The sequence below is a fragment of the Oncorhynchus nerka genome, linkage group LG8 (assembly GCF_034236695.1).
Source record: "Oncorhynchus nerka isolate Pitt River linkage group LG8, Oner_Uvic_2.0, whole genome shotgun sequence".
In the NCBI taxonomy this organism is placed as follows: domain Eukaryota; kingdom Metazoa; phylum Chordata; class Actinopteri; order Salmoniformes; family Salmonidae; genus Oncorhynchus; species Oncorhynchus nerka.
Window position 1 is genome coordinate 49999450 of NC_088403.1, and position 26475 is coordinate 50025924.

Consider the following 26475-nt stretch of genomic DNA (forward strand, 5'->3'; position numbering starts at 1 on the left):
TTCTGGAAAGTTGGTGGACATTAATATTTCTCTAAAATCCATTTACATTCACAAGATATTGTAAAAGAAAAAAAGTCTTTCATTTTCAGTCTATTACACATTTATTCTAAAATACAGAAACAAAAAGTGACAATAATGAAATGAAACAAGAAGGACACCAAGGTGACACTGCTATACTTCATTTAGCACCTTTATGGTTCGGTTATACATCATCGTTGTCATCTTCTATATATTCCTTCGTACAAAATGGATGCTAACGCGTGTCATTAACATACAAAATATGAGGCAAGAGGATGAGGGGGAAATCACAGTTATTTGAAGAGAAAACTCATGATTCAATCCCAAAAGTACAGTTTTTGGTGTGCCTTCGTCAGCCTGAAGTACCATTTCTTATGCCACATAGTCCTAGACATGGTTACAGTACATGGTACCCATTCTTGTCATTTGAGGTCTTTATCCTCTGATTGCCAGACAGAAGATTGTCTGTCATTGTTTGACCTATAGCTTCACAAGTTCACTATTCTATACTATTGCATTTACATGGACGTTATTATAGATATATACAAAGGCAAAAATAATACAATAAAAACTAGTTGGCACACAAGTTCATGAAAAAAAATGGGCTTGATGAGACATAATACATTTCATACATGTCTTTTAGGAGGCTAATGGCTGAAAATAAGGCACTTATGAGTCACGTGATACAGCCCCAAATGCCATTATCAACACAACATGATCAATTTCACCTATAAAAGAGGAAGTGGCGCCCTCTACTGTCTGAGTCCTCTCAGTACACTTGGCGACAGCTCATTTGGCCAGTCCGTTACTCCAGTCGTTTTAATGAACCACCACTACAGTTACTCACACCCACCCAGTCAGCCAAACGCTATTAACTAAATGTTGGAGATAGGAACACAAGCGTTTCACTTCAACCGCAATCACAAATGCTGAATATGTGTATGTGACCAATAGAATTTGATTTTGAAATCGGTGATTTCAGAAGCAGAACTAAACCAATACACACACACGTTTTAAATAAAACGAGAAGAGTTGCTTTTCTGACATGGAGAGTCCAGCAGCATGTTTCGGAGTTGCAAGTCAAGATGTATGCCAGTATATTCAGAAAAGGGAAACCAGACATGATGCATTTCATGTCTTTTACGATACTGTGCCAAAATTCCTCTGACTCACTGTTGAACCCTGTTCTTACCAGACATGAAATGAGTGACACCAATCTACTAGGTCCTAGTCAGACCACAAGTTAATTACCAGCATAGACTAGAATATTCAGTCCCCAAAGAGTGAAACTCCTAAACCTCACATCAACAGTCACTCACTTCACACGCACGTCATCAGACTACATGACATCCACAAAGAACTCGCTGGGGTTGCCCATGGCTAGGTGGAAGGACTGGCGCGAGGCCGTCAGCTCAGGGGGAACAGAGCCCAGGTCACGGGTTGGGGGGGCCCCGGGTGGTCCTCCAGGGACAGAGGGGCCTATGCCCGGGTGCATGGGGACCGAGGGGTGCTGCTGGGGGTACTGGTGGGGGTGTCCCATGTGTGGGTGTGGGTGCTGGGGCACCATCATCACCATCATAGGGTTGTAGGGCATGGGCATCCCCGGGGGATAGGGCGACATGTGGGGGGGCGGTGGCATGCGGTGATGATGATGCGAGCGCTGTGAGGAGTGGCTGTGCTCGCTAGGCGTGGCCGAGCCGTGGCCCCGCCTCAGGCTGCTGCGGACTGAGTACTCTGATTCGCTGCCGCTGCCCGAGCGAGAGTCCCCCCCTTCCCCTCCTCCAGAGGGGGACTTTTCACCTCCTCCCGCCGTACTGCCTTGACCCCCCTTACTGCCTCGTCGCCTCTCACCCCCCTCGCTCCGCGTTGACCCACTGCTCCGGCTCCCTAGGGGGACAAACACAGGGGTTAGAACGGATTACAACTGCCAGCTCTCACACATTTATGGTTATTTCTTTAGTTTCCATAATGCAGTCACAATTTGGACATTGGCCACCGATGTGACACCCTCCCCGGACAGCTTTCCCTCCTTCCCTATCTTCCCCTTGGTCTTACCTTCACTGTGCTGACTGGCTGTGCCCGTGCTGCCTGGAGCGAAGCTGTAGCTGGACAGCTCGTGGTAGGGTGGGGGCTGGCTGGAGTAGGGGTGGGGGTGGGGGTACTGGAAGGAAGGGAAGGAGTGTAGCAGGGGCCAAGGCGTGGCCCCCGGGAGGGGCAAGGGGGCCAGGGTGTCCTGGTCGGAGGCCCCGCTGGAGCCGTCGTTGTCAATCAGGGACAGGTTGGCCATGTCTGGGGGGGACGGGGAGGGGAGAAGTAATGAGGGAGGAGGCAAGGAGAGAGAGAGTTCAACTTTAACTGGTTGAAGAACTCATTTGGGCAAAGGGTTTGAATAAGCTCTTACAGCTATTAAGAAGATATAGGCATTAACCTTTCAACAAATAAATGCATTCAAATAAAAAAATCCAAGCAATCAAAATGATTTTTCTTCAGCATAAGTGCCCCCCTGGTACTCACAGTTCTCGCAGTCGCTGAAGTCTCCGAAGATGTAGTAACACTGTTCTGAGAAGGTGATCTTGTTGACCGTGTGGCGGATGAAGCCGGCCTTCAGCAGGTTGCTGGCGTACTTCCTGGCCTCGCGGCGGTCCTGGAAGCCCTCGATGTGGTGGTACAGCCACTCCACCACATCAGAACCTGGAGATAGACACACACACACACACACGAGAGAGAGACACACACACGCAAGAGAGAGAGACACGAGAGAGAGAGACAGACACACGAGAGAGAGAGACAGACACACGAGAGAGAGAGACAGACACACGAGAGAGAGAGACAGACACACGAGAGAGAGAGACAGACACACGAGAGAGAGAGACAGACACACGAGAGAGAGAGACAGACACACGAGAGAGAGAGACAGACACACGAGAGAGAGACAGACACACGAGAGAGAGACAGACACACGAGAGAGAGACAGACACACGAGAGAGAGACAGAGAGAGACATGAGAGAGAGAGAGAGACAGACATAGAGAGAGGATGAGGAAAGAGTGTCATTAGTTTGATCCCTTTAAATGTTTCTTTTTTATCTTGATACAGAGGCCTGACTATGGCCCCATGCTCTAACTCACCCAGGAAGGCATTGGGGATGGTGATCTTGAGCCACATCCTGTCTCTGACCTCCAGGCCAGACTCTGGGGAGGCCATGGCCTTAGCCACCGACGCCATGTCAGAGTGCAGGGACAGGTTGAAGTCATCAAAACCTGGAAAGATAGAGAAGGAGTAAGAGATACAGAAAAGGAGAAAGGGAGAAAAAGAGAGGGGGAGATATAAATAATAAAAAAAATGAGGAAGATAGATGGAGAAATAAAAGGAGAGAAAGGGGGTAGGTTTGAGGAGAGAGAGATATAAACTCAGCAAAAAAAAAAGAAACGTCAATTTTTCAGGACCATGTCTTTCAAAGATAATTCATAAAAATCCAAATAACTTCACAGACTATTGTAAAGGGTTTAAACACTGTTTCTCATGCTTGCTCAATGAACCAATTAATGAACATGCACCTGTGGAATGGTCGTTAAGACACTAACAGCTTATAGACGGTAAGCAACGGTCAGAGTTATGAAAACTTAGAACACTAAAGAGGCCTTTCTACTGACTCTGAAAAACACCAAATGTCAGATGCCTGCTCAGCTGCGTGAACGTGCCTTGCATGCTGCAAGGAGGCATGAGGACTGGAGATGTGGCCAGAGCAATACATTCCAATGTGAGATGTAGCTTATCGTCCTCACAGTGGCAGACCACGTGTAACAACACAAGCACAGGATCGGTACATCAGAAACATCACACCTGCGGGACAGGTACAGGATGGCAACAACAACTTCCCGAGTTACACCAGGAACGCACAATCCCTCCATCAGTGCTCAGACTGTCCGCAATAGGCTGAGAGAGGCTGGACTGCGGGCTTGTAGGCCTGTTGTAAGGCAGATCCACACCAGACGTCATTGGCAACAATATCGTCTATGGGCTCAAACCCACCGCCGCTGGACCAGACAGGACTGACAAAAAGTGCTCTTCACTGACCAGTCGCGGTTTTGTCTCACCAGGGGTGATGGTCGGATTCACGTTTATCGTCGCAGGAATGAGCGTTACACCTAGGCCTGTACTCTGGAGTGGGATCGATTTGGAGGTGGAGGGTCCGTCATGGTCTGGGGCGGTGTGTCACAGCATCTGGGACCTGTTGAATCAGAGGGCTGAGGGCTAGGGCCATTCCCTCCAGATATGTTGGTGGAAGAGTGGGGTAACATCTCACAGCAAGAACTGGCAAATCTGGTGCAGTCCATGAGGAGGAGATGCACTGCCGTACTTAATGCAGCTGGTGTCCACACCGGATACCGACTTACCTTTGAATCCCCCCCTTTGTTCAGGGGAACATTATTCAAATTCTGTTAGTTGTTGAATCTTATGTTCATACAAATATTTACACGTTAAGTTTGCTGAAAATAAACGCAGTTGACAGTGAGAGGACGTTTCTTTTTCTGCTGAGTTTAGAAAAGGAAGGGTAAAAACGGAGGGAGGTAGACAGCCATCATTGACCACATAAAAAAGCTGTAGACTAGAAGAGAAAGACAGATGTGGCCGGTGCTTCCTGTGCCAAGGTCGGGTATAAAACGCCTGGCACGCGACAAAGGAATGGATAGACCACAATAAAAATAAAAGATAGCAGAGAGAGGGAGGAGGGCAGAAATGAGAGAAACAGAGAGGAAAACAAAGTAAGAGAGAGTAGACTGGGGGTCAGTCAAGTGGAGAGAGAAAGAGCGAGAAGGTAAATGTTTAAAAGAGTGAGAAAGTTGAAAAGAGCGCGGTAATATGTAGAGTAGCCAAAGAGAGAGAGAAAAAAAGAAAGAGCGTGCGGTACTCACGTTCTGTCTCAGTGACAGAGGTGGTGGTGATGGTGCTGAGAGCAGAGCTGCCGGTGTAGGGAGGGTAGGCCCCCGCCAGGGCTACCGAATGGCTCACCCATGCTGCTGGGTCTATGGGCCGGATCGGCTCATCTACAGCGAGAGAGGGGGGGGGGGGGGGGGGGTACACGAGATCTCAAAAATGTCATTTCTTTGGCATTTCATAGGATAAAGTATTGATGGCCCCACTATACACAGTGTACAAAAGATTAGGACAGCTGCTCTTTCCATGACAGACTGACCAGGTGAAAGCTAAGATCCCTTATTGATGTCACTTGTTAAATCATCCTCAATCAGTGTAGATTAAGGGGATGAAACAGGTTAAAGAAGGAATTTTAAGCCTGGAGACAATTGCGACATGGATTGTGTATGTGCACCATTCAGAGGGTGATGGGACAAGAAAATATTTAAGTGCCAGGCGCACCGGTTTGAGTGTGTCAGAACTGCAACTCTGCTGGGTTTTTCATGCTCAACAGTCTCATGTGTGCATCAAGAATGGTCAATCACCCAAAGGACATCCAGCCAACTTGACAACTGTGGGAAGCATTGGAGTCAACATGAGCCAGCATCCCTGTGGAACGCTTTCGACACCTTGCGGAGTCCACGCCCCGAGAAATGTAGAATGTTCCGAGGGCAAAAAGGTGTGCAACTCAATATTAGGAAGGTGATCCTAATGTTATGTACACTCAGTGTCAAAGATCATAGAGACAGAGTAGCTGTACAACTCTGTGGTAGAGATGAGGCGTGCAGGCTGCTACTCACTGCGGGGGAGGGTGAAGTAGCCCTGAGGTGACGGGTCCCAGCACTTAGCCACTGTCAGGATGATGGGCCTGAGGGAGAGACAGAAGGACAGGTCATCATCGCGTGTCAACTGGCATTTCCCCATTGAGCGCAGGCAAAAGGGCTGGACCGTGTAAATGCACTGATGTCCTTAGGTCTGAAACGCACCCCGGTTTGTGCACGATCTCCCTCAGCACGCGCACCGCGTCGTCGTTGCTCATGTTCTCAAAGTTGATGTCGTTCACCTTGAGAAGAAAGAGAGTCCGTAGATATGAACGGTCCAACTCGAGAACAAATACCTCATGTAATCAATTACCAGTTAGCCATATATATATATGGCTATCTAGTTACCCCGGTCAGTCACACACACACCTGAAGCAGCATGTCCCCGGGTTCGATGCGTCCGTCGGCAGCCACCGCCCCTCCCTTCATGATGGAACCGATATAGATGCCCCCATCCCCTCTCTCGTTACTCTGGCCCACGATGCTGATGCCTAGGAAGTTATACTTCTCTGTGGGAGGGAAGAGGATATCGGTTATTTCATCTCAAACTTTTAGGAAGAAAGTTCCCTGAGATAAAGAACCTCAGAGGTGGTGGTAAGAGTTGGTGAAAAAAAAAGAGAGAGAAGGATAGAGATGTGACAGGAGGAGAGAGGGGAGGAAGTGGTAGTGAGACATGGAGTTCAGGTCACAGGGCAGAAATGTGGAGGGGAGGATGTCTATAGCCTGGTAAAGCAGACTGGGCGCTTCAGTTCCGTTTCACTTCACAGAACGTGAGCTATTGCAAAGACCAGGCAGGTTTCACCCGGAGGTTTTTCCAAAAATGGACACGCATAGTACTGGTTAGGTGGTCTAAAATAACGAGTGAAAAAGCTTGACAGTCAAAGAGAGGGTCAGAGAGATGGGTGGAAGACATGAGAAGGGGAGTGGTGTCGGGGAACAGACGGCGAAACGTTACTGACCCATGTTGAGCGTGACGGTGATGATGTTTAGAGACATGGTGGAGTCCGTCACGCTGCTGAACGACGACGCCTGGGACAAGAACAGGGAAAACGCAATCAATTCCAACGCAGAATGGGACATTTCTGACTTAAACGGTTTATGTCGCAAACTTAAGATAGGGAGGTAGAGAGGGAGGAAGAAGTCATTACCCTTTCTAGCCTGGGCGGGCGCTGTTTCTTGCGCCTGCGGTGGCGTTTGAGCAGCCTAGACGCCGTGCTCTGCTCTGTGGAGCTGCTGAACCGGCTCATGGTGTCGTCATCCTCAGAGTCACAGAAACTGGTGGTGTCCAGCTCGCTGCTCATCACCGTGGTAGCGCTCTCATAGCCCGCTAGGTGGCGCTCCATGCGGCTCTGGCCGTTCATCCTAGGCCCTGACGCACCAGAGATCAAGAGAGCGACAGATAGGAGAGCAGGGGGAGAAGAGGAAGAGAGATAAGAGGGTTAACTATGGATTTCATGTTTATTCATGTTATCAATGTCAATTGCTATTACCACTAGAACAAGGGTTGCGTTCAGTACACAAAACATTTTGAAACGGGAAGCCTGACATTGCCCAATAAGAAACGCTCTTTGTCATTTTCCATTGTAAAATGTTCCATTACAGTGCCCTACTGAACATGACCCAGTGCCGTTCCATCATGGTTCGTCAATAGTTACCACAGCCTCAAAGTCCTAAACCCTGCATATTTAAAAATTGTATATTTTTTTTAAATGAGATTTTGAACCTTAACCACACTGCTAACATTATGCCTAAACTTAAATTAGGACCAAAAATAACAAGCTTGTTTTCAGGAATTTATATATTTTAGCCACTTTGACTTTGTGGCTGTTCTATTAGCCATTTTGACTTTGTGGCTGTTCTATTAGCCATTTTGACTTTGTGGCTGTTCTATTAGCCATTTTGACTTTGTGGCTGTTCTATTAGCCATTTTGACTTTGTGGCTGTTCTATTAGCCATTTTGACTTTGTGGCTGTTCTATTAGCCATTTTGACTTTGTGGCTGTTCTATTAGCCATTTTGACTTTGTGGCTGTTCTATCTAGTGGAAACCATCATGTGACAAAGAGCAGGCGGTGCAGAGTGCTCACCATGTTGCTCCATGGCCTCCCTGTGTCTGGGTCTCTCTCTCCTGAAGGACACCACAGACTCCGTTTCTGTCTGGTCATCCAGGTTCTCCACACTGCCTGCTGCATTGGGACTGCATAGGGGAGAGGGTTAAAGTAGGGAAAGCTCTGGAACATACATTATTAATAAATCACAAATAGCAGCGCACACCTAATATCTAATAATATAGGCCACAACACAGATCGCATTACGACCTGTGAGGACAATGTGTATGAATAGGAAGCAATGGATTAAGCCTAGTAGAGGTACTGTATGTCACAACTGGGTTCAAATAGTATTTGAAATCTTAATTTTCAAGAACTTTGAGCGATTACTTTAGTCTGGCTTGAGTGCTAGATGGGCGGGTTTGTACTTTTGGGGGCATTCCACTGGTCCCATTGCACAAGGAAAACTCTATATATTGCAACTAATGATTTTAAATACTATCTGAACCCAGGTTTGCAGTGTATTATAACCTAGACAAACAGTAACTAGAACCTGTTCCCAGACCAGGTGCTTACTGTCAATAGGCGGCACAGGCACAGATCATGTTCAAATGGGCCGTTGTATTTAACAGTAGGTAACATGATAGCTGGAGTGACTGAGGTATTCTGTCATAGGATACGTTAGATACAGTACGAGATACATTAGAGTAGCACACTGATTATTTGGGACTGTGGGAGAGGATGTGTGCTCATACTGGAACGATGGGGGTCTGGAGTCACCGATGCCCCGGTCCTCTCGACAGGTGGGGGTGGGAGAGGAGGAGGGGGTGAGGGCGGGGGCGGGGGCCGGACTTCTGCTGGGGGTGGAGGAAGGACTGGTGGTACTGGCTCTGCTGCTCCTGGCGTGTCTGATGAAACCAACTGAGGAGAGCGGGAGGGACAGAGATTTGGAAGGGGTGGACAGAGGAGGGAAAGAGGGGAAAAGGAGTTGAAAGGGGATGATATAAACATTTACAAAATAAAATAAAACAGGTGGAAGAAGAGGAATTATTATTTTAGTTTTTGTTGTCAGTCAATTTTTTAGGTTGTTAACTTTGTTTTTTACTCAAAGGGCCTTCAACGGGCCGCCAGTTGCCAATCCCTGACCTTGCGCAAGGCATCCAATTACCTACTCCCTACAGACCCAACATACTCCTACACAGACCAGTGTGCCTGGAGAGGGGCTAAAAAGCCAACAAACTGTCTTTCAACAAAGATTCTGGGTTTCTATACATTTCAATTTCTCTATGACAAAGGAGACTGAACAAAGCATCCATTCAAATGTGTTCTAGTTTCATGGATACAGTTCTGTCCTGAACCTTCCCCTGAAAACCAGTTTGCAGTTTTGATTGAATATCCCCTCTAAAGGTGTCAGACAGTGCCACAGAACACTTTTCCCCCTTTCTTTTCTTTAAGCTCTCTTCCTTCCCTCGTTCTTCTAAATGGCTGTTTGACTATAGAGCAGTCATCCCTCTGGGACCCTCCATCCTATCTTGTGTCAGTCCCTATGGCCTCCTCTCTTTGTCCAACCCTTTCAATCCCGCTCTCTCTCCTTTCTTCTCCTTCATATGCACTTGGCAGATGTTTTCCTCCCAACCGGGACAAGTCACAATGTTTTGTCTGCCGGACTCATATCCTGCATGTTCTTTAGGGTAGGTAATATGATCATAAGTGAGGACATTTGAGGACGTAGTTACATTCACAGACCAAGGTGTTCATGATAGTGGGTTTTTGTCAGTGCCCTTTTAGTAGTTAAAGCAGGGTCGTAGCCACAGAGGTCGGTAGAGAAATGGCCGCCATGTTGGCACCAAACGTTCCATGACAATAACGTTCTAATTGGCATTCTTAGAAGATCATGTAATGGTCTTGGAACTTGACGCCAATGTGGAGATCGTTTTAAACTCTGAAACTCAGACTGAGTATGCCAGAGTCTGTAGCCTACATCTCTGGCTCAGGTTCAAAGCTCACTTTGAGCAGTTTATGATACATTTGAACTGCTAGGTCCAACTCAGCAGTATTGTTCCGACTTGGGAACTTGACTTTTACAATTCGGTCCTGGAAAAATAGTTTGGAGCGATTCAGGAATTCCCCCTCTGTCTTCCTTCTACTGCTGCCCTTTCGCTGGTCCAAGAAAGCTGTGGACCGTCTACCTCTACCAGTTTGCCCTTACCCATGACACCACTCGTCCGTTGAAGCAGGGGAGCTTGGAACTGTCGTCTGAGATCTCTTCCTTCACCACCCTTAAAAAAAAAAAGAAAAAAAAAGATGAGGCTAAATGAAAACACAGAGACAAAACACATACTGTACGCAGAGACCGACGTAAAGAGCAACATGAGGACACCGCTGCGTTCGTTTCCCAATGACTCAGCGTACTTCCCGAACCACAACGGAGATAGATACACACTCCCTACAACTACATCTGAAACTCTCACGGACCAGCCATTGTTTCTTGAGACTTTCCACCCCTCTTCTTTTCCTCTGCATCCACTTAAGCAACGTCAGTGAGACAGAGTCTGCTGTGTAATTACGTGTCTGTCTGAGCCACTATGTTATTACTGCAGTACTTAGGACCTGAGCTTGACATGAGTACTGTGTAGAGGAAACGTTTAACTGACTGCCTAAAGACTTACAGCTAAGCTTTTTCATCTTTATTTGCCTCAACGCCTGATGTTTTGTGTGTGGGGTTTGGTTGGCCAGTGTGTGTGTGTGTGTACACATGCACCATTTTGTGTGTACGTGTGTGTGTGTGTGTGTGTGGGGGGGGGGGGGGGGGGTGTAGTATGGTCAGCTCTGCCCCACTCTGAGGTTTTGTAAGCAGCTGTTGAGGGTTGGTTTTGTGGGTGAGTGTGAGCAGCTGTTGTTTTGAGTGTAAGCAGCACAGGGACAGATTGTTGTGGGCACCGGGGAGGCATGTCACAGGCTGGAGGCGGGCCTTGTGTGACAGTGCTAGAGTGGGTGAATGTGAGAACCCGTCTTTACCCCCTATCGTGCCCTCTTTCTCATCTCTCGCTCTCAGTCTCTTTCAATCCTTTCAGTTGCCCTCTTTCTCTTGCCCTCGGTCTATCCTGTTCTTTCTTGCTAAGAGAACAGACTCAGATTGCATCCAGAAAGGGACAGATGCAACATTCTATCCCTAACAGGGTAATAGTCTGCATACCTCACCATTCCAAACAAAATGACCTCACCACAAACTATTTCACCAACTCACTCGAAAATGTCTCAAACACAAACACATCTTGGAAATTCAGAATCCCCCTGGAATCCTAAAACCGGACATTCTTGCCCAGCACCTCCTTTCTAGCCGTTACTTCTTTTCCTCGCACATCCCAAGCAAACACACGTTTTGCTCTCCCATCTACTAATCTCTCGCACAGCACACCCAAAACCACCATTCACTTCCACTACCCCGACCCCTCTCCCCCTGCTCCCCACCCCACTCTCTTCCTGTTGATTCTGCCACGGCCAGACACCAAGCAAATGGCCTCTGTCCAACCCCTGGTCCCTGATCTGGTCTGCTCTGTTCCACACTGCTCAGCTCTGCTCTGACTGCCACACATAGCCTGTCTGACAGCTGGCTCGCACTCCAGGAAACAAAACACAAACAGAACAGGCAAACACACACACACCAATGCTTTAGTTACTTTACTGAGGCCTCAGGCTGATGAGCTCTGTTTTGATTGGGCAGCTGACTCCTTTGAGCTGGGTTTAAATGTAGCCTACTTGTAACTGACTCTCTTGAGATGTTTCAAAATGTTGCGGTTGTGGTAGAAGTAGGCTTAGGTCTAACGAACCCAGGAGTCAGACACTTCCAACGGCTTGACTACAACTCACATTTTTAAAAATGGATTTAACCTTTATTTAACTAGGCAAGTCAGTTAATAAATTCTTATTTACAATGAGGGCCAACCCCGGCCGAACCCTAATGACGCTGGACCAATTGTGCGCCACCCTATGGGACACCCAATCACATCCGGTTGTAATACAGCCTGGAATCAAATCAGGGTCTGTAGTAACGTCACTGAGATGCAGTGCCTTAGACCGCTGTGCCGGAGCCCCACTAATGAAGCAGGAGCATTTGATTGTTCTACTGCCCGTTTTAATAACATAACATGGTGTCTTGGTTTCGCGTTCAGTAACATCCGAGAGAGACATCAAAGTACGTTTGACTAACTTTACAAAACTTCAGCAGTTTAACTGCAAGTAATGAGTTTAACAGAAGCCCTAGGTCTCATCAGTCAAACTCCACCACAAACATGCATTCCATTCAACCTAGGGAAATGCACAACTGACAGGCAGCCACCAAAGAAAGATTAATTGCGAGAGCAGACAGCTCTTTCAGTCTAGAGGATTTAAATGGGAGAAAAGAAGGAGAGAGAGGAGAAAGGGAGGTATACAGGGGTTGCAGCCAGCCAGGCTAGGGTGTTAGGGGAGACAATAACTTGGCCCAGTTCCCAAAAGGGAAGAAAAGCTGAGGATTTCACAAGCTCACAGAGAGAGAGAGAGAGAGATGGGAATTAGTGATGAGAACAGCCAGGGTGAGAGAAGGGTTTTTCTTCATTGTGGTGTCCAATGTAAAGACAGTATTTATGCCGGACGTTATGCTTTGACCCATATTTGGACACTAGTATGTTTGCCTGGTCTTAGCTATGAGAGATCAGGAGGGGTGTGATGGATAGAGATGGTTTGGCTTTCTTTGTGCAGTCATTGACCCCCCACATCCCCTACCTATTTGATAGGTGACAGTCATACACAAAATTGGGTAACGTTATGGGACATTGTGCTTATTGAATTCAATTAAATACTATTATAATAGCCTAACAGGCCAACCAAATGTGTCACCATGTTGCATTAACTGTCTAAAGATAAAATCACAAATCCCTATTCCAAACATTAGATCAGTGGTTCTTAACCTTGGAGGTACCGAACCGTTCTTAATTGGAAAAATAAAATATTATTTTTTTCAAATTCAAAACATATGTATATATTTACTGGTGCACAAAATGAACATCACTGTGTTCAAAGAACAAAATCATCAAAACATGATTTTCACACAAAAACAAAATAATGAATATTTAATGCAAATCAGTGTGACTTCTGCTGTTTCCTTTCAGAGACCAGTTCAGAAATGTGCGGCTTCACCTTGGCAAGTGCCACTCATGTCATTTTCGCAACAAAGCCTGTTCCTTTTCTTCGCTTTTATGTCCAGCATCCTCGAAACAGACTCTCTTGTAGGGAAGTATCCGTCGAGAGACTTTGCAAGCGCATCTAAGTGCGTGGCAATTGCTTGCTTCAGTTCCACGGGTACAGAAATGTCCCCGATTCCAGATACATCTTCGATCTTACTTACACAGTCGTCCAGCAGGGGAAAGTTTGCGAAGTTATCGTTCTCTGTTCGTAGTTTCCATAACGGTAGCTTTTTTTGAAAAGCCGTCAGGTTTTCCTCCGCTTCGATGATGTTGACACCACCACCCTGCATCTTTTGATTGAGATGATTGAGAGCTGCGAAGATATCGGCCATGTACGCTAAAATGAGAATGAACTCAGAATTGTTGACGCAATCTGCATGACAATGTTGGTGCTCTTGCAAAAACAGGGCTAATTCCACACGCACGGCAAAAACACGATTCAGCACCTGTCCCCGGGTTAACCACCAAACGTTAGAATGGTACAGAAGTACATCGAATTCAGAGCCCATTTCTTTACACAGCTCACTGAAGATGCGGTGCCTCCGAGCACTAGTTCGCACATAGTTCACGCATTCCACTACAATTTGTAATACTTCTGCCAGTTTTGGAAGCAAGGTTTTTGTTGCCAACGCATGCCTGTGCAGAATACAATGTGTAACAATGATGTGTGGTGCATCGGCTTTCACTAGCGCACCAAAACCAGACTTTCTTCCCAGCATGACTGGAGCTCCGTCCGAACAAACTGCAGAAACCATATCCCACGAAAGATTGTTGTCTTTGAAGAAGTCATCCACAAGTTTCTTCACATCGGCTGCCTTAGTTGTTGTTGTAAGGCTTACAAAAAAAAAATCTTCCTTTATCACACCGTCTTTCACATAGTGCACGAATACAGCAAGCTGGCTTAGATTGAAAACGTCTGTGGCCTCGTCGAGTTAAAGGCTGAATTTTGCCGGGCTTGAAATCAGATCAGCAACTACTTGAGCCAAGATGTCTTTGCTCATGTCCTCTATTCTGTCGCTGATGGTGTCATTTGAAAGAGGAATTTGGGATAACTTAACTTCAGCCTCTTTTCCCAGCATGATATTCGCTATCATCAACACAGCTGGTTTTATGAGTGTTTCACCAATGGTGTGTGGTTTGCCCTGCTTTGCGATCAGGTAAGCAACTTCGTACGATGCTGTGAGGATCGGTTTGTTGATGGGTACAAAGCCGAGAACAGGCAGAGTAGCCTTTTCATCGAATCTGGTGGTGTTCTTGTATTTTCTATCTCCATGCAGCTTAAAAGTATTCTCTTAGTTTTGCCGGTGCTAGACTAGAATTGCTCAACTTGGCAATGCAAATCATGCTGTTAGGACGCTGACTCCCATCACGTTCCGTTATACATGTGAATCCATATTGTACATATTCGTCCGACCACTTTCTTTTTTTGCTCGACATAGTAAGTATGAAGGGATTAAAATATTAAGTAAGAAATCACAAGACGTACCATCACGACAGTCACAAGTCGACTACTGAGCGCACCAAATTCCCTGCAGCACAGATAGGCCAAGCGATGTAGCGTGATCACCTGCAGCCAATTATGGCCAAGCGGGGCGTGTCATCACGAATCATATGAGTCGGATGTTTGTCTTGACCTCCGCCGAACCCGAGACTGACTCACCGAACCCCTGGGGTTCGATCGAACCCAGGTTAAGAACCACTGCATTAAATCAACTCAAGCGTTTCCCCCTTCTCATGACACTTATTTTCTCCCACTAGCCAATTTTGTAACTAATTGGCAACAGATTTTCACGCGAATATTCTAAAATCTACATAAATAAAATATGCACATTTTCCCACCAGAGATGCGTTTCCATCAAATGCACTTGTTGCGGATAAGTCTGTGTGTGCATACGTAGTACACATAAAATGTGTTATCCCATGTACCGAATAAAAAATAGTAAGTAAAACGGGTTTCCATCGCATTTTCAACTCTACTGATGGTTTTGGCACAGAAAAATGTTGCGTTAAGTAGCAAATTTGCCAACTCTGGTTTTGGCATGTGAACTCTAGCTAACAGCTCGCATATAGTGCAGGTATAGCCTGCATGAGATTATTATGGACAGAATAGCAACAATATTTGCCCAACATCAATAATAATATGCCACCAGAATAAGCCCCTCGATAATTATTGGAAAGGGACACCATGTGAAATTAAAGGCATGCTTTATCCAAGTCGTAGTGGGAGGACTACACAACATGTTACTCCAATTTTACTTCGATATGGTTATTACATCCATATATGCATATAAAAGCATTTCCACCTACATTTCTCCCATAATTACATTTTACAGACACAAAAAGATCCCACCTTGTCTAGCGTATATATAGTTTACAGACAAATGTTCTGTTTCCATCAGGTCTGTTGTGGTATTTTTTTAATCCAACATGTACTTCTTTACTCACACCAAAAGGTTGGATGGAAACCTGGTTACTAACCACTAACCAGGTTTCCATCCAACCTTTTGGTGTGAGTAAAGTACATGTCGGATAAAAAAAATACAACAGACCTGAAGGAAACAGAACATTTTTAAGTCAACTTTCCAAATGTCGACAAAACAAAATACACTAGACAAAGTGGAATCATTTTTGGGTCTGGAAAATTATTTACGCGATAAAATGTCGCTGTAAACCCTTTTATGCACATGTAATAATAACCATCATATCGAAGTCCATTTGGGAGTCACGCAATAATGTGCGGTCCACCCACTAAGACTTGTAGGGAAAGCATGCTGTTTATTAGGCTACAGATTAAATAAGTTATGATGAACTTCACAGGGTGTTGAAAGTGTAAGTTGATGAACTTGATGCTCCTTTCTAATAAATGTTGAGGGTCTTATTCTGGTGACATGATCAAATGCCGTTTGACAAATCAAAACAATCTTTCTCTTTTGTCCATAATAATCTCTTGTAAGCTATGCCTGCACTGTATATCTGCGAGCTGTTGGCTAGAGCGCATGTGCCAATACTAGAGTGGGCACACTCGCTATATAACACAAACATGTCATAAAGGAAGCGGATCCTTTGTTCGGATCACCAACCAGGACATTAGATCTAATCAAAAAGGCCGACCAAAACAACGTTGCTGCAGAAGAGTTAGACGGAGCAGCCTCCCGGTCAGACTTCGAAGGCATGCACACCACCCACCGTTTCCGAGTATATTACTCGCCAATGTCCAGTCTCTAGACAACAAGGTAGACAATTAGGGCATATGTTGCCCTCCAGAGAGACATCAGAGATTGTAATGTTCTCTGTTTCATGGAAACATGGCTCTCTCGGGATATGTTGTCAGAGTCGGTACAGCTACAGGGTTTCTTCATGCATTGCGCTGACAGAAATAAACATCTCTCTGGGAAGAAGGGCGAGGGTGAAGGCTTCATGATTAATGACTCGTGGTGTAATCATAACAACATACAGGAACTAAGGCCCTTTTGTTCACCTGACCTAGAATTCCATACAACCAAATGCAGACCATATTATCTCCCAAGAGAATTCTCATCGGTTATCGTCACAGCCGCGTATATCCCCCCTCAAGCGTATACCACAACAGCCCTCAAGGAACTTCACTGGACTTTATATAAACTGGAAACCATATATCCTGAGGATGCATTTATTGTAGCTGGGGATTTTAACAAAGCAAATTTGAGAACAAGGCTGCCTAAATTCTATCAGCACATTTTTTGTAGCATTCACATGGGAAATACACTGGACCACTGCTGCTCTAACTTCCTTGATGCTCTCCCTTTGGCAAATCCGACCACGACTTAATTTCGCTACTACCGTCCTATAGGCAGAAACTCAAACAGGATGTACCCGTGACAAGAATCATTCAATGCTAGTCTGACAAATCGGAATCCACTCTTCAAGATTGTTTTGATCACTCAGACTGGGAAATGTTCCGGGCAGCCTCAGAGAATAACATTGATTTATAAGCTGATTCGGTGAGTGAGTTTATAAGGAAGTGCATTGGAGATGTTGTACCCTTTGTGACTATTAAAACCTACCCTAACCAGAAATCTTGGATAGATGGCGGTATTCGCACAAACGTGAAAGCGCAAATCATCGCATTTAACCATGGAAAGATGACTGGGAATATGGCCGAAAATAAACAGTGTACTTATTCCCTCCGTAAAGCAATCAAACAAGCGAAATATCATTATAGGGACAAAGTGAAGTCGCAATTCAATGGCTCAGACACGAGATGTATGTGGCAGGGTCCACATGCAATTACGGACTACAAAAAGAAAACCAGCCAAGTCACGGACACCGACGTCTTGCTTCCAGACAAACTAAACACCTTCTTTGCCTGCTTTAAGGATAATACAATGCCACCGACACGGCCCGCTACCAAGGACTGCGGGCCCCCCCTCTCCTTCTCCATGGCCGACGTGAGTAAGACATTTAAAAGTGTCAACCCTCGCAGGGCTGCTGTCCCCAGACGGCATCCCTAGCCGCATCCTCAGCGCATGCGCAGACCAGCTGGCTGGTGTGTTTACGTACATATTCAATCGCTCCCTATCCCAGTCTGCTGTCCCTACATGCTTCAAGATGGCCACAATTGTTCCTGTACCCAAAAAGACAAAGGTAACTGAACTAAATGACTATCGCCCCGTAGCACTCACTTCTGTTATCATGAAGTGCTTTGAGAGAATAGTCAAGGATCATATCACCTCCAGCTTACCTTCCACCCTAGACCCACTTCAGTTTGCATACCACCCCAACAGTTCCACAGACGATGCAATCGCCATCACACTGCCCTATCCCATCTCGACAAGAGGAATACCCATGTAAGAATGCTGTTCATTGAGTACAGCTCAGCATTCAACACGATAGTACCCTCCAAGCTCATCATTAAGCTTAAGGCCCTGAGTCTCAAACCCACCTTGTGCAATTGAGTCCTGGACTATCTGACGGGCCACCCCCAGGTGGTGAGGGTAGGAAACAACATCTCCACTTCACTGATCCTCAACACTGGGGCCCCATAAGGGTGCGTGCTAAGCCCCCTCCTGTACTCCCTGTTCACCCATGACTGCGTGGCCATGCACGCCTCCAGCTCAATAATCAAGATTGCAGATGACAACAGTAGTGGGCTTGATTACCAACAACAACGAGACAGCCTACAGGGAGGAGGTGAGGGCACTGAGTGTGGTGTCAGAAAACAACCTCTCACTCAACATCAACAAAACGAAGGAGATGATCGTTGACTTCAGGAAACAGCAGAGGGAGAACCCCCCTATCAACGGGACAGCAGTGGAGAAAGGAGAACGTTTTATGTTCCTTGGCGTACACATCACGGATAAACTGAAATGGTCCACCTACACAGACAGTGTGGTGAAGAAGGGGTGAAGAAGGCGCAACAATGCCTCTTCAACCTCAGGAGGCTGCAGAAATATGGCTCGTCACCTAAAACACTAAAACTTTTACAGATGCACAATTGAGAGCAACTTGTCGGGCTCTATCGCCGCCTGGTACAGCAACTGCACCGCCCCCTCAATCGCAGGGCTCTCCAGAGGTTGGTGTGGTCTGCACAACGCATCACAGGGGCAAACTACCTGCCCTCCAGGACACCTACAGCACCCGATGTCACAGGAAGGCCAAAAAGATCATCAATGACAACAACCACCCGAGCCACTACCTGTTCACCCCGCTACCATCCAGGTGAGGTCAGTACAGGTGCATCAATGCTGGGACTGAGAGACTGAAAAACAGCTCTCAAGGCCATCAGACTGTTAAACAGCCATCACTAACACATTCTGCCTATATACAGACTTGAATCATTGTTCACTTTAAATAATGCAACTTCAATTATGTTTACATATCTTAAACTACTCATCTCATATGTATATACACTATTTTATACCAGCTATTGCATTTTGCTCATGCCGCTTGGTCATCGCTCATCCATATATTTTTACATGTACATATTCTTATTCCATCCATTTAGATTTGTGTGTATTAGGTAGTAGTTATGGATTTGTTAGATTACTTGTTAGATATTGCTGCACTGTCAGAACTAGAAGCACAAGCATTTCACTACACTTGCATTAACATCTGCTAGCCATGTGTAATTTTGAAATGTTTGAGAAAACCATCAGTAGAGTTGAAAATGCAATGGAAACCCATTTAATGTGTATTTCTTTTTATTTGTTACATGGGACATTGAGAAAAGTGCAATTGCGACCTGCAATTCAGTGCGTTCCTGCATGTGGGCATTCCAGCATCTGCAGGAACACCTATTTATACTTCTATTGAACCATTTTTATGATGCGGGGGAGTTCCAGTACAGTAGGTGGTGTTAATGCACAATAACGTTGGATGCCAGCCACCAATAAACCCCATAGAAGGGGTGGGGCCGACAACAGCTGCTGGCTAGCCGTACACCGGTAAACAGTGTCCTTCGTTCCTGCATTTCTGTCAACGATGCCGAGGGCAGGTGTTCGGCAGGCGGGAGCGAAGGCCATTGTGTGCTAGCTTAGCCAACTAGTCCAGTACACAACAGGCGGGAGGCGACACTGTGTGCTCGTTAGCTAACACACAGTGTCGCCGCAGCCCTCCGCCCTCGGTTTTTTCCAGTGCACAGCATGCGAGTGACACTGCGTGCTAGCTAACTAGCACACGGTGTCGCTAATTAACAAGATAGCTAGCACACGGTGTATCCCCCAACCTCTCACCAGCTGTGCTAGCGGAAGGCGGGGTGACAACGTGTCCTTAGCCACCACCTGGCAGGCACTGTTTTCCCGCAGTTCTGTTAACAACAGTAAGGGCAGGGGTTCGGCAGCGAGCAGCTGGCTAGCAAGGCATACTCCGGGGACGAGCACAAAAAACGCCAGATAGTTTTATTTCCCTTTTGAACCGGGGGGGGGGGGACCAATGGGGTACTTGGGGGAGTGTTCATGAAGTAACTATTTGGATGCTCGAGGGGATGGGGCAGGAACGCCCCGAATTGCACACCATTGAATTTTTATGTGCACAATGTCATCACGCACATCCTTTAATCTGCTGCAACAGGTCAATTTGATAAAAACATATCTGGTGGGAAAATGCGCATGTTTTTAATGCAGTTTTATCCATATTCGCATTTAAATCTGTAAACAGTTACTGAATGACACCTTTCATTTGCAACATTGGATCGTGCAAGTTGATCCAGTTAACTTAACTATTGTAACTAACGTTAATAAAGTGTAGCAACAGTTCACCCTTTGTGTCTTTGGGAGTATTGTCAAAGATAAATAGACTTTGCAACAATGTATCTAATCAACTACTGGACTCGGGTTGGTTTTCTTTATTATCATAATTTGCCTGAAACCCACAACACGACACCGCACAATCATGCATCACTGGCTCTCACTTACCCGAAGTCCTGGTCCATAGACTTAAAGAAGAATTTGTAGTTGGGCTTGTTCAAGACCTGTTTAAAATCCAACAAAGTGATATTTTCGGCAGGAATCTGAATCTTCACCAAATACGGAGTCTCCTCCTCGTCGATGTGGTATATTATTTTGGTTTCCGCCATTTCAGCAGCAACTTTTTTTCAGCTGTACCACACAAACTATGGAAGAGAAAGATAGCTAGTTAGCTAACACTAGCTATGCTAACGGGAGAAGGGGGTGAGGAGAAGTGCTCTTACAACACTAGCCAGCAGTGAGTTTGCCCTGGCCAGAACTAATAAAAAAGTTTAACATCTACTTATATCACGAACATATCGCCTTAGTTTATATCCCCCAAAGGCAAATATATAATTCCCTAACGGCGAAGGGGTTAAAAACCACGCACACGCTACATTCACAAGATCCGCTACCCACAATTTCTCCCCCAACAAAAACATAAGGGGGGGTCTAAAACTTTTCTCTCGACTATTACAAGCCAACGCGGCGTATGACGTCAGGTATGCTCCCTTTACGTTTTCGCTCAACGTGCCACCGTCTGTCTGTATCCAATGGTCTGTAGAAATATTCCAGGAATTTTATTCCACAACATAATTCATCTTCATGATGAAAACCGTTATGCTAAACACACACACATGTGGAAGTCAAAACATGAAACAGATATGAAATGCTTTTAATAAATAGCCAAGGACTGTAGTACAATGTAATAATAAAAACTCCTGCCCATCTTCACAGTTGAGAACGGCCTATATTACACCACTAGAGGGAACTCTAAATCAGTGCATAGCAGAAAACAGAGCTGTATACAGAATTTTTTGAACAACATTAGCGCTACTTACATAAACTAAATCTGATTATGAGGCTGTATACATCAACTTTGATCTTGTAAGCATATTTGTATTTTACAGTTTCAAGGCTGTTTGAGATAGGCCTATAGTTCATTCTGGATCGAGGCCATATTCAAATATTTTGACAATACACATTTCCTTACTTTAGAAAGTAATCAAGGAAAGAAGAAAGGATGCATGTAAAAGTGTTCATCCTCCCCTCATTTGCAGAAGAAGCTTGGCCCGAACACTACCGCCACTATGCAGGTCACCCCAAACAACACCCAGAAGACCACGACTAGCAGCTGGACACATACCAGGGTCCTCCTGTGGTGCTGCAGCACCTCCACCTCATCAACCAGTCCTCCACCGCTGTGGGGCCTATCGCTGGGTTGCATCTGCTCCACCCGGAGGCTCACTGTGGGCAGGATGATGAAGCGAGAATCCCTGCTGGCCTCCAGGGAGAGGACCACACTCTGAGTGACTGTGGCCAGTCGGGTGGCCACCGATGTGGGCATGCGGAAGGCCATGGGCGGCAGCTGGGCCAGGATGCGGGAGTTGCAGGGCAAGGTGAGGGGGTCACCTGTCTCCAGCGTGGTGGGGTGGCGGCAAAGGGGGCAGGAGATGGCAGGACTGGGAGGGCTCTGGGGGTCCGAGGGGTCAGTTGGATACGGGGACAGCTGGATCCTCTGGAGGCACTCGGTGCAAAAGACATGGAGGCACTCCAGCATGCGAGGACACTTGCTGCTCTGGTTGTACTCCTGGTAGCAGATGGGACACTCCACATCTGTGGACTCCCCAGGCTGGGGGTGGCTGCTGAGACTGGGTGCCCCTGGAAGAGCACTGGTTCCGGGGGCTCAGCCATGGTGAGTGAGAGGGTGAGATGGAGGTGGGAATGGGAGTGGAAGGGGGAGTGGGGGTTCAGGGTTAGCCTGCTGTAGGGACTGTCAGATGTTCTCTTGTATGTCTGCAGAACCTGGAGGGAGATATGATATGATCAAATATTGACTATATTCTTATATGTACAGTATACGTGTTCCTATAGTATAGGCCATTTCATCCTGTTTCAGTATGTGTGTAACATAGAGAAAATAAAATGCGCCTATATGGGGTTAAAATGTTAAATCGATGTAAAGCCTGCCCCTTAGTCCCTAGCAATGGGGAGCTGAGGAAATAGGTTGCAAGTTCAAACCCCCGAGCTGACAAGGTACAAATCTGTCATTCTGCCCCTGAACAGGCAGTTAACCCACTGTTCCTAGGTCGTCATTGAAAATAAGAATTTGTTCTTAACTGACTTGCCTAGTTAAATAAAGGTTAAAAAAAAAAAAAAAAAAAATTTTTAAAAAGGCGGAAATGTGAAAGTAGAGAAACAAAGGAGGACAGGAGCTGTGGATGGAAGTTATTACTGGGGCCTACACACACATACTCTCTCTCTCTCTCTCTCTCTCTCGTTGTGTTTGAGGTATTTCTTGCTGCAGGCTAGGTAACATTATAATGGTGTTGCGCTAACAACACCAACGCGAAATTCATACAATGCAGAAGAACAGCCTCAGGCCTACTGAGTTTGAATTCCACTGATAGTTGAATAGTGAAATATAGATTTGTTTCAAGTAAACTGCCAATGATCTAATCTCTGAGCGTTGTTCCACTGCTGCATAATAGGGCCAATGAACCAAAATATGCAATTCAAGTGTAGCATACAATATGGCAAAGGAGTATACCCACTGTAATTGTACTCATCTGATATTTCCTCAGGCGTTTATGTGTTTACCTCATTAAGATCACAGTGTACTTTCATAAACAGTGCTATTCTAGTCCCAACCCTCCACTCACACGGGACAGAGCAAGGCAAGCCTGACTCAAGAGAGCAGTTGCCTAGCAGTAGGGATCTATTTTGTATTGGGCCACAGGAGCAGAGATGGTAAGAAACACATTTACAACTGGAATTGATCTAGCTGTACATGTAATAAGATCAAAGTAATGAAGTTAATAGCTTTGATTTTGTTCAATAACCTCAATAGATATTCCACACAAATTTGGTCAACATTTACCCTGTGTAATTTGGTTGACAATAATTCTAATGACTTGTTCCAATTCCTAGACATGCACAGACACAAATGACACAGAATGGCAAAACATTAGGGCTGTCAGAGTTAATCAGTTAACTCATGTTACGTTTTTGTAATTTTAGTACATGAATTTTTTTAAATCATTATTACCGGTAATCAAATTTTCTGAAAGCATTCAAAATACATTGAAAACATACCAAATACATAATCTTTGCCAGTGTTTCCCAACCGGGTACGCGTCCCCTTAGGGGTAGGTGGGCAGTCCCCAGGGGGTATTTGGAAGAAGACATTTTGGGGGGGGAAATATTACCAAAAATATATATTACATTTTTTAAATGTTATTACGCAGGAAAACATTTACTGCGGTCACTGGTGTGAAATATGGAGTTATTTTATATTTTTAGGCCTACTTTTTGACTTTACTGGCCTCTGCCTGCCTGCTGGTTGGCTCAACGTTTGATCCTCTGCTCGCGCCAAGTGCTCGTGATCTATGCTCCAAGGGCTATAATGCCTGCTGTTGTTATCCTGACAGAAACTACGAATGGTAAGACAGAAGTAGATGCACTGAAGACGTTACAGTTGTCAAATAACACAGTGTGCCGTAGGATCTATGACATGGGCGTTGATATTGTTGATCAATTGGTGGGGAAAAAAAGAAGCTTTTTTTCTGCAGTTGGACAAATCGACTGATGTCAATGGGGAAGCCCAGTTGATTTCGTTTTTGTGATACAGATACATTTCGGTAATGAATGAGCACATTCTGTTCTGCAAGAAGCTAACGGGGAGAAGTACAGTTGGGGCTGTGTTTAACGTCATTGACAGCTTTTTCACAGAGCACAATCTGGATTTGAAATCCTGTGTTCAATGCCTGGGAGAGGGAAATTATTAACGTTAATTGGCCACACAAAGAAGGTAAATCCCACTGTATCGTTCACAGAGAGGCATTGGCCAGCAAGATAATGAGTTATGAGATGCATTATGTTTTGAATGATGCAGTGAAAGTGATTCATTTCCAGGCCTCTGAATCACCGAATGTTTGAAAGACTCTGTGATGACAGTGGGACTGTGCACCAGCAGCTACTGCTTCATAGCGACGACCACCGTTGTCTCTACCGAGGGAAATCGCAACAGAGGCTTTTTGGCTGTGTGCTGAAGTAAGTGATTTTCTGTCTGAGCACTCACACCCCTTGTGGAACACAGACTGGGGTGTCCTCCTTGTCTATCTTGCTGATGTGTTAAGCAAACTGAACAACCTGAATCTAACTCTGTGAGGTAAAGACGAGGGGGAAGTGAGGGGGACATAATATATATCAATATTTTTTTATCTAGTCAGATAAACACTCCAAACAGCCTATCCGACCGCTCGGAGGCATCCGCATGGTCCTAAAGCACACTGTGGCCTCGTTTTGTATCACATTCCAATGATAAAACTGGGGAGGACAAAAATGCAATTTCATAATGTCCCTAGTGAAAGTTGCGCCCCTGGTAAAGACACACATTCTAAACATGCATGACAAAGTCTGTGGATTCATGAAGAAGATCAAACTCTGGGAGAGGAACTGTGAAGATGGGGCTAAAAAGTTGTTTCCAGCAGCATGACACCAAACCTTTTACAGTGCTCCTATGGTGCAAATAGTACGCTCACATTTATCCAAACTCAACAGTGAGTTCAACTCCTACTTCCCTGACATTGAAAACAAGTCTGCCAAACTTCACTGGGTGCATAAACCCACATTTTGTCAAATTTACACCTATGAATCTATTAATCACTCCGGTCGCACAAGCATGAGGGGGTACTACAGGCAGGTCAAAGTGTTTTAGGGTACAGTACCCAAAAAGGTTGGGAACCACTGATCTATGCAGCTAAAAATAACAATGCAATGTAAAAATAAGATTGAGGTTAAAGTGTGCTTTCTCAATTTACCTAATTTAGCTAACCATTACTTTAGACAAAATTAAGACAACAATATTCTTGTAATGTTTTTTTGTATGAAAGATCTTAAACTACAGCTTCATTTGAGCATGTCGGGGTGGCAGGTAGCCTAGTGGTTAGAGCGTTGGGCCAGTAACCGAAAGATCGAATCCCCGAGCTGACAAGGTAAAAATCTGCCCTTCGGCCCCAGAACAAGGCAGTTAACCCACTGTTCCTAGGCCGTCATTGTAAATAAGAATTTGTTCTTAACTGACTTGCCTTGTTAAATAAAAAAGTGCAGAATATGTGATTAACTGCGATTAATCACAGCAAATCCTGCGATTAACTTAAATAAATGTTGCCATAGTTTGAAAGCACAACAAAATAATACATAGGCCTACTTTATGGTGTCAGATAACGGTTATGATAGCCTGTGTATTAATATATTGCTACTTTATCTATGTATGTCAGTTGATATCAAAACACCATGGGAGTGAAACTCACTGACACTTCATCACTATGTAGTGTGGGCAGAAGATAAGGAAGACTTACCTCCTCAAACACACCCCTCGGATCACGGCTCCGTACCAAAGTTCTCACTTAGCCATAATACATATCTTCCTCCTTTTCTGTCCACCACGTACAGTAAACATCTAATCTAACTCTCTCCCTCTTATCTTTGCTGGCTCGCTTACTCTCCCTTTCTATTCTTCACCCTGTATCTCCTCTCCTCCCTTGCTCTACCCATCCCTTGACATCTTCTCATCTCTCCTACTGGGCCCAGGGTTGTCTCCTGGTTGCCCTGACATTAATTAATTCATCTCCAGGTGACGTGGTGGTAACTAGTAACCAGGGACACGTAATAGGTAGTAGCCACCTCCTCTAACCCTGACACTTCTCACTGTCCTGACAGTACAGCATTTGTATTTACATTGATTTTGTCAATGTACAGGTTATTCAGAATGACAGCATAAGACATACTGTTGTGAGTCAAATTGCTGTGGATGTCAATCAAAAGGGGAATTCATTTGTTTATGATTTTGGTATCAGTTCAAAAAGCAGCAACCTGATAAATAGTTGAGTTTACTGGTGCTGGTCTAATGGAACTCACATAATGTCTTACCTTCTATCTGTATGTCTGTAAGACCCTCAGAAACCGATTGCATATGTTAACATCCTCTGTGAATTATCTACAGAAAAACATTTCTCTGATCATG

The 26475-nt window shown here is 45.4% G+C and overlaps 2 protein-coding genes across 2 annotated transcripts; both read right to left on the minus strand.

Moving 5' to 3' along the window:
• Positions 1-176: 176 nt before the first annotated feature.
• On the minus strand, positions 177-20903 carry LOC115133535 (segment polarity protein dishevelled homolog DVL-2-like). Its single transcript, XM_029666820.2, is given in 15 exon segments — positions 177-1905; positions 2074-2307; positions 2533-2709; positions 3146-3277; positions 4934-5065; positions 5735-5802; positions 5921-5997; positions 6125-6264; positions 6715-6784; positions 6904-7124; positions 7841-7950; positions 8557-8593; positions 8596-8722; positions 10011-10080; positions 20418-20903. Coding segments are annotated over 15 exon segments (2304 nt in total). The 5' UTR covers positions 20579-20903; the 3' UTR covers positions 177-1357.
• A 199-nt stretch (positions 20904-21102) lies between these two features.
• si:ch73-335l21.2 (RING finger domain-containing protein) lies at positions 21103-26015 on the minus strand. Its single transcript, XM_029667258.2, is given in 3 exon segments — positions 21103-22079; positions 22082-22253; positions 25811-26015. Coding segments are annotated over 2 exon segments (642 nt in total). The 5' UTR covers positions 22143-22253; positions 25811-26015; the 3' UTR covers positions 21103-21498.
• Between the last annotated feature and the right edge of the window lie 460 nt (positions 26016-26475).